Below are 12,092 nucleotides of genomic sequence, written 5' to 3' on the forward strand. Positions count from 1 at the left end.
CCTGCCAGCAACACCGAGCCATACCCAGCACTGGGGACTGAAGCTAGATGTGACCCCAGCACCTTCCCTCCAGCACAGCAAGACGTCCCAGGATGGACCTTCTCCTGGCCATAGCTATTAATGGTGGTGCTTTCTCCAGCAAGCATGACTTGCCCAACAAGCCTGCAGGCAGGGGGATTCCTCATGGCTGGAGTCCAGGTCCCATCCTGATGTGCCAGAAACACTCTCCCTGCAAAACCGCTCTTGCCCCATGGTGGAGAGAGATTTCTCGGGGCTTTCGCTGCAGTTGGGACACACACAAGTGCCTGGGCCACAGCATGGCACAAAAAGGTGCTCCCCCTCCGGCCGAACCACAAATCCTGCTTTTTACCACAAGCAAGAGAAAAAGAAGAGGAGATTGAGAAAAATGTTACCAAGTCAGGAAATAATTCTGGAGGAGGGGGAGTAGTTCCTCTAACCTTGCACATGGGGAAAGAAAACTATTTGCTGACTTTGCCTTACTTTTTAATTTATTGTTTTGCCAGCTGCTTAGATAAAAGGACAAAGCTCTGCCTGCTGTAATGAGGCCGCCAGTCAAGCATGTCTTTGCAGCATGGAGCATCTGGTCGGGACACCAGTGACGAGTGGGGAACAGTCCAAAGAGTTCACAGGACACAACCTTTAAAATCCCTTTTTGCAACAGTGAGGACTGGACACTTGCTTGTTCTTCCTCACATGAAAGCTTGGAATTGCCTGGAGATCATTAACTTCAGCAGACAGGGCACTGACATATTAAGCATCACAAGACCCGTGATAAAAAAAATCTCATGAGTTCGCTGATTAAGCCTTTCTGCCCGCTGGGCTTGAGTCGCCATTGCCCTGGGTGCCACGGCTACCTCCGACGGCTACTGCCCTGCACAGAGCCTGGCTGCTCTACATCTCCTCTGGTCCCCACGAGGAGCAAGGGCAGCACAAAGTCACTCCAAAACTGGGCTAATCAGTCCTCTTCAGCGGTTCCAGTCACATTGTGTTTTGGAGCATATCCCCTTTTCAAGCAAGGTAATTTAATGGAGCAGCACCAAGCTATGCTTTGGAATTCACTGCCATGGGACTTTGAGACCCTCAAACTACACATAGGGTCAAAGGCAGCCAAGCACCTGATTGATGAGAAGATCCTTGGAGAATGGTTAACACGATGGTTAAAGGTGGGCATCAGTGGGCCACAGTGTCATAAAATCATAGAACAGTTTGTGTTGGAAGGGACCTTATAAATCATCTCATTCCAACCCCCCTCAGGGACACCTTCCACCAGACCAGGTTGCTCAGAGCCCCATCCAGCCTGGCCTTGAGCACTGCCAGGGATGGGGCATCCACAGCCTCTCTGGGCAACCTGGTCCTGTGCCTCACCACTCTGAGAGTAAAAACTTTCTTCCTGATATCTACTCCAGAACTACCCTCTTTCAGTTTAAAGCTGAAACCTGTCACCTTACCATGACACTCCCTGGTAAAGAGTCCTTCCCCATCTTTCCTGTGGGCCCCTTTAAGTACTGTGTCCCTGTGCTGCAGTGTTGGGACATCACAGGAGTAGCCCGACTGGCATCTGCCCTGCTCCCATGCACATCTGTAGGCATCTGCTGGTGCTTCTGCTGCGGCTGAGTGGACCTGTTGGCCTGACAGCATCCTGCTTTCTCCCAGATCCAGGCAGCTTGGGCACAGGTATGAGGGTGGGGAGGAGCAAGGTTCACCACCGTGCTTGTCAGCTGACAATTTCACACAAGCGCCGGGGTGGGTTTTACCCTTTCACCTGGGGTTTGAGGGCTGTTGCCCCCCTGCTTTGCAGTAAAGGCTGCTGGCTGAGATTTCTGAGCCTTATTCTGCCACCTTTACTCACCAGGGGAAACACTTACTCACACCAGGCGTCCCACTGCCCATCTGCAAAGCCATTGTCATCGGGCATGAGAGTCTTGCGCAGCCTCCTGCCGCAAATTATGTTGATACTTTGCCCCCGGTTGCTAGCATGGCAAAGAAAACTCGCAGTATTTGAACCTCAGCGAGACTATGAATCTGACAAGTCGGGACTTGACGGGGATGTTATCACAAGGCCCAACAATGGCTTTACACTCAATTACATTTATGGTTTCTCTGATTCATCTGAATGTTTATGGCTTTGTCACTACCTGGAAGCTAAGAAAAGAAAAAATAAAAATTTAAAAGGAAAAAAACCCCACCAAAACGCCCTGTAATGAACAATTTGCTGGTGCAAGATGCTGGGTGACACAGGAGACACTGAGCAACTACTTTAGGTGGTGGGGAAGAGTCATTTTCTGTGGTGACCAGAGCTATATTTGATTTCTTAGGCAATGTCAGCTTTTGCATGCTACATTCTTTGGCTAATCGCCAGCGTGATGTGTAATACTTTAGCCACACTGTTGTTACTTAATCCTTTCCTAATCTGCAATTTGCGCAAGAGGAGTAAAATCTAAGCAAAGCCACTGAGAACATCTCCACTAATAATTTATCAAACTCAACTTTTGTTGTTGGCAGGAGACGGTAGTCAGTGGAGGTGAATGTTTTCCCACAACAGCACTGTGTGATAAACACAGGGCAGCTGATTCATGCCGCACTTATTTTCTGTCATCCACCCTTCGTGTCACCCTGATATTTCTTCGAACGATAAGCCCATGTGTGCGCTCACAACACACCGCCGAGGTCCCAGTTTCATCTCTTTCTGCAAATTACACATTAATTAACCATTAATAACAGTGGGAGTTGCATGCAGAAATCCACGCCCGCCGTGATGAGACCGTGCCCTTGGTGAGCAAGTGCCTTATTAATCACCTGCATTTCAGCGCTGGAGCTGCCTCCGCAGCCCTGCGAGACAAACGTTTGTCCCTGGAGAGGGAAGTGCACGGGCACTCGCCAGCCCTAATCCTGCTGTAAAGAAAAGCGTTACCTCTTGCTCTATGAATTTTATTTATTTTGGTCCTCTGGGCAGTGCTTGCTGTTGTTAGAAACATGATTGCTTCATACAGTTATGTTAATGTTTGCATTTGACAGAATGTAATTGATACTTCGGCTGCTCCGGCTTCAAAGCCAAATTAGGAAATAAAGTGCTGCACATTAGCTTGTTTAGCTGGTTAAATACTGTAAATAAATACATACAGGGCAATGAAAACTAATGAGTTTTCTTTAAGGCATTTTCTAAATAGCTGGCTTCATAAAAAAAAAACAACAACCAAAAACCTATTCCTACTGTGAACTCATATCCTGAAGGATTTGTCATTTTGCTGCAACAAAATTTGATCCTGGCTGAAATCTGAACTCTGGATTTCACTTGGAGAACAGGATTTTGCAAGTTATGGAGGAATCACGGTAAGAACTGTTGCAAATTTCACAGTACTTTTACCAACAATAGTTCAGAGAGATGTTGCATTTAACAAAGCCACTTCTTGCAAGGGTTTAATTCAGACCGTGGTTACACGGCAAGCTATTCTTCTCAGCGCTCGCTAGGAAAACATTACATTTGTAAGAAGCATTTGCATAGGATATTTCTTCCTTTGTGCTGCTAAATCTGTGCAGTGCCATAATGCTAAACATTGGGGTTTTTTTTCCCCTGACAGAATGCAATAGCATGAAAAAAAGGAGAGGGGGGGGGAGGGGAAATCTGCTGTTGTATAAAGAGATAATCTGAAGAGATTTGCTTGACAGAATGCACTCAGCCCTAATAGAAAAAAATGTGTTTTTCAAGTTCTCTCTCAGGCCTACCCCCCGTGCATTAAAGCAGAGATAGAGAAGAGCATTGCACCAGCTTTGCCACCCAGCCAAGTGCAATAAATCTTCATCTTTTACATCTGTATAAAAAATTGTTCTTCCCACACCCCACCCCACCCCCCGTTCTTTCATAAATAATACATTGATGCAGAAGTGCCTTTGACTGACTGGAAGGTGTTCTAAAATCGGGGCACTTTTTAGCATAGGTAGAACTGAACCTCTACCAGTCCTTCTTAATTAACTGCAAATAACCTCAGCAGTATCACCTGCTTGGCAAAGAGATGTTGACCTTAAACTTGAGCTTGCTGAGCTGGCTGTTTTACCTGGCATTTTAAGTGGAAGCTGTTTTATAAATTCTGCTGTGCTACTTTAAAAGAGAATTACTGAACTGATGCCTAAAATGTAGCCAAAGTATCAAGAGGTAATAAAAAAAAATAATATATATATATATAGGATGTAAGATCTATCCTGACTAGGAGGCGGTTTGATGCCATTTTAGGATGGAGCTCAGGATGATGTGAAAAACCTCAAATTTTCTGGTGTTTTCAGCAGCAAACGGACGAGGACTGAAGGCTCCCAGCACTTTTCAGAGAGGCCAGCTATATCTTGCGACTTCAAGATGAAAATGGTGACCAGGTCTGAGAAATACATAAAAGATTCGTACAGTCCTATTCTAAAAGGACCATTTAAAAATAGACAAATTATGACTCTCTCGAAAAGAATTTATGTAAAAGAAATTATGCATTGCATAAATCAAAGTTCTCACACCCACCATCAAAGTTTAATCACTTAATATGCTGGTTCTTTCAACATGCTCTGAAACTTTGTATACAATAATACAAACGATGGGGTAACGAAGCAATAGCAATTTATTCTGCTGTACAAACGGATGTTGCATTATAATCCCTAAAGCAACACAGAGGCTGTTTGCAGATGTTACTACAATTTGACGTTTATTTTAATTGCTCTGCAGAGTAGCTCATGTGAAATAAAGTCATGGGATGACCTACACATTCACCTACTAAGGGTGACTTAACTGCAAGGGTAAAAAAAAAAAAAAAAAAAAAGGTGAAAAAAAAAGGTGTTTTGAAAGTTTTCAAGGTTCCATCAAAACACGTACCTCCTGCAGTTGTTTTAAAAGGATGCATCAGGGCTTCTGTCCAAGCCTGAAAGCACGGTAGGGCAGGGGGTAATTTAATCAGGCAGGCTATGTGGCGCATGTATTTTTACAGGTCTTGCAAGAATAACATCAGTAAAGTAACTTGAGATATTTCGGTGTCTGACATTCACTCAGCAAGTGCTAAGAAAATATGCTTACTGCACAGATTGCTGGTTTCTCAGAGTGGGAGTCAAGGTGCCTAATTAAAGTCAGTGCACTTTGCTTCATCACTGACCAGGTCCCTACTCCCTCCTTTTCTCTTTCCACTCGCCTTCTAAAAGCAAAATCCTGTTTTAAAGTTGCTCCTGCTCGAATAGCTGCCTGGCAGCAGTTGCTCCAGTGAACAGATTTCAAGCAAAAGGACAAAGTTAAACATGAGGCAAAGTATAAATAAAAATCAAGACTCTCTTCCTCCTCCTCTCTACTTGTGAGCGATGATCTCACCGCTCCGGGTGGATTGCAAGGGTGGCTTGATCTCTTTCAGGAAAGCACATTCTCTAACCTTGATACTGCTGCTATTTATACTCCTCTCTCCTCACCACAAAGAAAAGCAGCCCTAATAATCTTTCCCTTCGTTTTCAATGGGAGCACTGGGCGGCCTCTGCGCTGCCTCCGGGCAGCGGGGTCAACCCCTGCCCACTGGCTTCAGCTCCCCGTTTAAGCCAATGCTCTTGACTCCTGCCTCTGCTTCGGGCTTTTCTGGCTGCTCACTTTTAAACGCCTGAGATCTGACTTTCCACTGGCTTGAGCATCACATTGCCACGCACACAGGTGCAGGATGACAGCCTTGCGGTGCCATAGCATGCTCTGCTCACGGGGCGCAGATGGAAATGAATGCACGTGCTGAAAGGCAATAGGGCTTCTAAAGTTCAGAGCCAGAGCTGTAACTCCTCTCCCCCCTTGTTTATGAGATGAATAGGATACCCCATTTCACATGGCTCTGGGGACATCTCAGGCCCTTTCCAGCCTGCAAGAAGCAGGAGCCAGCCCGTCCCCCCTCATCTCCATGGGGACTCAACCCCAGGCAGAGCTGGGGGAGTCAGGGCTCAGACCCCCACGCCTTGGGCATGATGGAGCACGCACAGGGACCATCAACGAGCTGATTCTCTTTGAGGCCAAACCCCATTTTTTCGGATTAAACCAAATATACTCCAGCCGCATTCTCCTTGAGCCGCTTCAAGAAATGGGGACAAACATTATGAAACGAAGTTTATTAAAACTTTCTACAAGTCAGACTTTATCATCCAGGTTTCCACATACATATACATATTTACAAGTTGGACATAGTGTTTTTAGCTTTTCTGGCAGAGTTTTCTACCAATATATACAAAGGTACTGTTTTTCATAGAAGGGTTAAACTGTATCACAGATACAAATGTCAAGCAATCATGAGAGGTTTAGTGCAACGGAGAGCTGTAGCGCCCTGCTCTTAATGCTCATGATTCTGTCAAGTTAGTATTGCCAACAATAATTCACATTAAATTGCTCTTCGACACCTCTTATTAGGACAAAGTACAACAAAAAAAAAAAAACCAACAAACAACCCCGAACAGTAAGGTATGTACAAAGTACACAGTCCATGAGGTATACATGGTATTCTCGCAAAGCGTGGTGGGACTGCAGCTTGCTGGGGGTTAACCCTTAAATTGACTTCACTCGAACTGTGTCATGTCGGGGACACATGTTGCCCACCTCACGGCTGTTTCAGAAGCCGTGTTCTCGCCTGAAGCGAATGGACATCTCTTTGTATAAGCCACTGGACACAAATGTGAAACGAAGCAGAAATTTTAGGCAGGACTAAGCTTTACTTACCCCCCAACCCAGGAAGCTAATGATTTCGATATATCCATTATCCACGCACATTGGAAAGTCTATGAATAATCATGCAAAAGGAAAAAAAAAAATAAGGGGAAAAAAATGTAGCTGGAGGCAAACAACATACCTGAATGATCAACTAAGGGCGTATGGAGATTTTACTCTTAAGACTAATTTTTTAGGGAATGGAGGGGGGAAGAGGAGAAAGGATATGATGTTTTTAAGAGTTGAGCCTGTAGGAAAACACAACTGTGTTTACATGTACTGTACAAGATACCCCTTATCATTTTCCAAGGGAAGGCGCTCCAGCTGATAGTGTTACGGTTTGGTAAACGGATATGTTTTGGCACTCGGAGCTAACGAGACCTGCTACTTGACAAGCTCGCTGAGGGCATAAAGTTATATAGGCTACACCATGGTAACGCGAGGCTTGAGTCTATTTAAAATGCTTTCCTGGTCAGCGAATGGAATCGGAGGGGATCCAGCTGGGAGATCCACCGATTTCTGCTTCAGAAAGAGCCACAGCAGTGATTTGTCTTATGGGTGGATCTAAGAGCTTCGTGCCTCTGAAAGTAAGACCAGCTGGAGGAGCAGCAGCGAGCAGGCAGCTGGCCGTGGCAGGTGAAGACCTCCTTCCCTCATTAAAGTGTGCTTACAGTCAGAAAGCTACTTTGCAAGCCGGCCGGTGCGGCGCGCTGAGTTGATTCCCCTTTTTGCCATTTCTGTCAGATTTGCTCAGTTAGAAGCGTGCGTGGTGCTCCCCACCCACTCCGCATGGCGGCCGGGGCTCCGCACCCCCGTAGCCACCACGGGAAAGCAGAAGGGGCTGCCTCTTCACACCTTGCCAGCCGTAAGACTCTGCAGCCAAGACGCAACCGGTTACACCAGTGGAGGATGCGCAAGGTGGGAGAAAAGCCAGGCGGCTCTCGCAAAGCTGCACAGGTCCTCCAGGGCTGGCGGGATGGACCTGCCAGCAGAGCAAGAGGATGAAACTCTGAGTACGCTCAGGGAGAATAGATCTATGAGTTGGTGTTTACTTTAAAGAAGGTCACTTTTCTGACCATACTGGCACTTTAAGATGCTGTTGAGTTTGCAAACGTGGAAAAATGAAACCCTACGAAGATGCCGGAGGTGAGAACCGCCGAGGTTTTTGAGATTTCGGGGTTAACAGAAGAAGGAACTAATATCATCACTGTCTCCGTGGTATTCTGGAACAATCTGATCCGAAGTTCCCGTCTCCTGGTCTGTATATCCAGGCTCCAAGACCGCCTCGAACCAAGGGTGGAGCAAGATCTCCGGAGCAGTGAGTCTTTCAGAGGGCTCCCGCCGCAGGAGGCTGCGGATGAGGCATCGGGCTTTGGGGGAGACGTGGTCAGGAATGCAGAACTGTCCACGCCGGATTTTGGAAAACAGGGTGCTAGGATCCGAGTCATGGAAGGGATAGCGTCCCACCAGCAAGGTATAAAGCATCACTCCCAAACTCCACACGTCAGCCGATTTTCCAGAGTAAGTTCCAGTCGTGTTTAGGATCTCAGGGCTGACATACGCCGGGCAGCCGTGCTTGTCTGAGAGCGCATCGTCTTCGCCTTTGATGATGTGTGTATCTTCCAGGCTCTCCAGCCGCAGCTGAGTCCTAGGGAGGGCAGGAAAGGAAGCCAGGGTTAGAAATACCAACCCAGGCACAAGCGAGCCCAGCGAGCCCCCGACCATGGCAAACCCCCCTCCCCTTCTCACATCGGCATAAAGAAAAGGAGAGGAAATGCTTTTTAGTTTGCAGCAGACTTTGCCTGGACTCCTGGATCCGTGTAATAGCGGCTCAGCTACGTGCGTTGGGTAGGTGCTCGGCTATGCCTACTGATTTTATTTGCTGGGGATTTTAACACCAGAGAGGGCTCTCGAGGAACACCAGCAAGTCACCTTCGATCTACGCAGGTTGCACTGCTACTGCAGGGGCTTCATCAGCTACAACACATCACACGCACCGCTATTTGCGTCTCAAGGCTTTGAGCAAACAGCCTCCAGCTGCGTGATTTTGCCAAGTCCAGCTCCCTTCCACGCTTGCGGTTATCACCTGCTCTCCTGAGTTTTGTATTTTATTTTGTAATTTTTTTTTTCCTTTTTTGGCCTTTCCAGAGGGCACCACCACACCTGCCACCCTCCCAGTGGAGGTGGTCCACCCCGACATCCCGTTTTGGGGGGAAAGGGGAGCATTGCATCAGCAAGGAAGGCACCGGCTGGCCCTGGAAGGGCTCTGCACTGCCTGGCAGCCTGCTGGGGTGTAGATGCGTTGGCTGCAGCCTGTCCTCAGCGTGACCTCGCCAAATACCCAATGGTTCTGCAAACGGAAAATATGACTCAACGCCAACCGTGGGCCCAGGATTGGCTGCAGGAGCCCTGAAACTGCACCTGTGCTGGAGAGCCCGAGTCCGCCTGCCATTGCTTAACCCTCTTCTTGCCAAATGTGATGCACATGACACTCGCCTGTGCAACGCATTATTTCCAAATGAGCGAGACTGTGTGCAATGTAACATTTCAACAAATGTTTCATCTTCTTATGGGCGGGAAAAGCTGCAATAGTTTCCTTCAAAGGAATTACTTTATTTGTATGTCAACATATGGTTGTTTCTGTTTAAGAGGGGCAGTGCTGGTTAATTTTCTTATCACATTTATAAACAATATCCTGAAGAAACGTTAGCCCAGTTAAAAAAAATAAAAAAATCATGTTTTCTTCTGCTTCAGTAATATCTCCAGTTTCATCAGATTAAGCACAACTCCATTATGGATTTTACTTATTTTATTTTTTTTAGCTTTCTACAGGATAAGCAGCTAGTCGGAGTCAGTTATGCTGATTTAAAATGTATTTCTGGCTCTGCCATGTGCGGTGCAGCACTACAAGGGCAACAAACAATCCAGGGAAATAGTGAATTATTTCCCTAATCTAAATTTAACTACTGGATTCTGGATCTCCTCTCTATAAACCTAGGCTTTAGGCTAAGTTTTACTGAAGCGCTTTTCTTTGATGTAGGCTTCCCAAAGCAATATTTAACCACGTCCCACCTTCCCTGTACATCCACGGGCACAGGGGGCACAGAAAGCACCGCCACCGGTCGCAGAGGAGGGATCAAAGCCTCGAAGGACACAGCCGGTGTTTGGTTGGCAGCACAGCCCTGATCAGCAGGGGATTTCAGCAAGGAGACCCCTCCTGGGGATCGCTGCCCCTGCTCGCACGTCCCGGTCCCCCAACCCGGCCACTTCCCCTCCCCAGCACAACGCCTCAGCCTCCCTCCTCTCCTTCTCTCTGCTTTTATTCATTTTCCACTGAATGAGTGGCACACATGACATCTTCTGGCACTAGCGAGGAGCTGAACTATCATCCCTTTGTCTAACAGCGGGTTTCACTGAACTTCTGCTGAATGAGAGGAAGCTCCCAGCGAGTTTCCTCCCTTTCATCAGTCGAGATCTAACTAAGAGTACGTGTGTACCAGTAAGAGCCGTGACCTACTACACACATGTGACAGGGAGCTACTCGGATCGGTCACAGGTGCTGCCCAGCTGGCACGCCGTGCCAGCTCCCGCTCCCTGGGACGCTGTTTGCATCTCTAGATGTGGCACTCCTCCCTCGCCACTCACCCTAGGGCTGGCCGGTGACAACCACTTACCTCTCTTCATTCGAGAAGACAAATTTCCTGAGCTTGAGGTCACCAAGTACGATGGCCGACTGGTGGCAGTGAGCTACAGCAGAGACGATCTGCTTGAACAGCCGGGCAGCCTCCTCTTCCCTCAGCCTCTTGCAGCTCCTCACGTAGGAGTGCATGTCCCCAAAGTCCTTTTCAAAGAACACATAGGCCTTGGTGTCCCCGAGGATGACTTCAACGACCCCAGTGATGTTTCTGTGTGACGGCAGCTGAATGTAAGGCCGAATCTTGTCCTGGTAGTGTTTGAGGGGGAACACCTGTAAAGAGGAAATCAAAGCAAAATTCATTTTCGAGGGTGTTGAAAGCAGCCGCTCGCGTAGCAACTCTCCCCAAACAATGACGAGGGAGCTGGAGGGGAGCCAGGGCTCGGCAAGAGCGCAGTGCACAGCGCTTACCGAGACCCTTCCTGTCCGTTTGATAGTGAAAGCGGGGAGAAAGGGGGGAGAGGAATAGAACAAACCACCATCCGAGACCCTTCCTGTTCACTTGATATTGAAAGAGGGGAGAAAGGGGGGAGAGGAATAGAACAAACCACCATCCGAGACCCTTCCTGTTCACTTGATATTGAAAGAGGGGAGAAAGGGGGGAGAGGAATAGAACAAATCACCATCCGAGACCCTTCCTCTTCACTTGATATTGAAAGAGGGGAGAAGGGGGGGAGAGGAATAGAACAAATCACCATCCGAGACCCTTCCTGTTCACTTGATATTGAAAGAGGGGAGAAGGGGGGGAGAGGAATAAAACAAATCACCATCAGAGACCCTTCCTGTTCACTTGATATTGAAAGAGGGGAGAAGGGGGGGAGAGGAATAAAACAAATCACCATCCGAGACCCTTCCTGTTCACTTGATATTGAAGCAGGGGAGAAGGGGGGAGGGGGAGAGGAATAAAACAAATCACCATCCAAGACCCTTCCTGTTCACTTGATATTGAAAGAGGGGAGAAAGGGGGGAGAGGCATCCCCAAAGCCTTTTGGGGAAGGTACTCCGAGGCTAAGCCGGAGTTGCGGCTTACTCCCAGCGCGTGTAAAACCCCACCGGCGGCTGAGCGGGGAGCAGCCCGTTTGCCCAGGCTTCCCCCCCGGGTGGTGCGGGTCCACAAGCAGGGAGGGATCCCCCGCCCCGCTCCCCATCCGCGCCCGCGGAGCTCCGCGCTCACCTTGCAGCGCAGCTCCCGTCCGGAGCTGACGCTCAGCGCCCGGGACACCTGCTCCCGCTCGGCCAGCGGCAGCAGCAGGTAGGAGGCGATCAGGCTGGGACCCGCCGCCCCTCCGCCGGCGGGAGAAGCGGGGGAACAAGGAGACCCGGGTGCGCTGAGGCAGTCCGGGGGTCCGCAGTCAGCCAGGCGAGGGCACTTGGCGGCCGGAGCTTCTTCGGAGGGGCCGTCGTGGAGAGGCTGGAGCCGCTTGGCCGGAGCGCTGCGGCAGCGGGCGGCCGGCAGGAGGGACGCGGGGCGGCTCATGGAGGGGAGCGGGAGCGGGCGCGGAGCTAGAGGCGGGCGCTGCGCGCTTGGCGCATCCCTTCGTTCTCCCCGCCGAAACCTCGGGTCGTGTCCACCATCTGCTGCCGACTCCGCGCTAAAGTAGTTGGAGGCTTTTAAAAAAAAAAAAAAAAAAAAAAAAAAGTCGGGGAAAAAAAAAAAAAAAAAAAAAAAAGGGGCAATTCTCCTCCTCC

At 48.7% G+C, this 12,092-nt stretch overlaps 1 protein-coding gene and 1 long non-coding RNA gene across 2 annotated transcripts; one reads left to right on the forward strand and one right to left on the reverse strand.

Moving 5' to 3' along the window:
- Positions 1 to 2,051: 2,051 nt before the first annotated feature.
- On the forward strand, positions 2,052 to 4,761 carry LOC114015956 (uncharacterized). The gene is made up of 2 exons (XR_003560160.2): positions 2,052 to 3,351; positions 4,300 to 4,761. It is a non-coding gene; the product is annotated as an uncharacterized LOC114015956 (long non-coding RNA).
- Positions 4,762 to 6,105: 1,344 nt separating this feature from the next.
- TRIB1 (tribbles pseudokinase 1) lies at positions 6,106 to 12,007 on the reverse strand. The gene is made up of 3 exons (XM_005439549.3): positions 11,578 to 12,007; positions 10,384 to 10,676; positions 6,106 to 8,357 (listed from the first exon to the last, which is right to left on the reverse strand). The coding sequence occupies exons 1-3, from the start codon at positions 11,878 to 11,880 to the stop codon at positions 7,889 to 7,891; spliced, it is 1,065 nt and encodes a 354-aa protein (XP_005439606.2). The 5' UTR covers positions 11,881 to 12,007; the 3' UTR covers positions 6,106 to 7,888.
- Positions 12,008 to 12,092: the final 85 nt, after the last annotated feature.

This window comes from Falco cherrug, chromosome 3 (genome assembly GCF_023634085.1).
Source record: "Falco cherrug isolate bFalChe1 chromosome 3, bFalChe1.pri, whole genome shotgun sequence".
NCBI lineage: Eukaryota > Metazoa > Chordata > Aves > Falconiformes > Falconidae > Falco > Falco cherrug.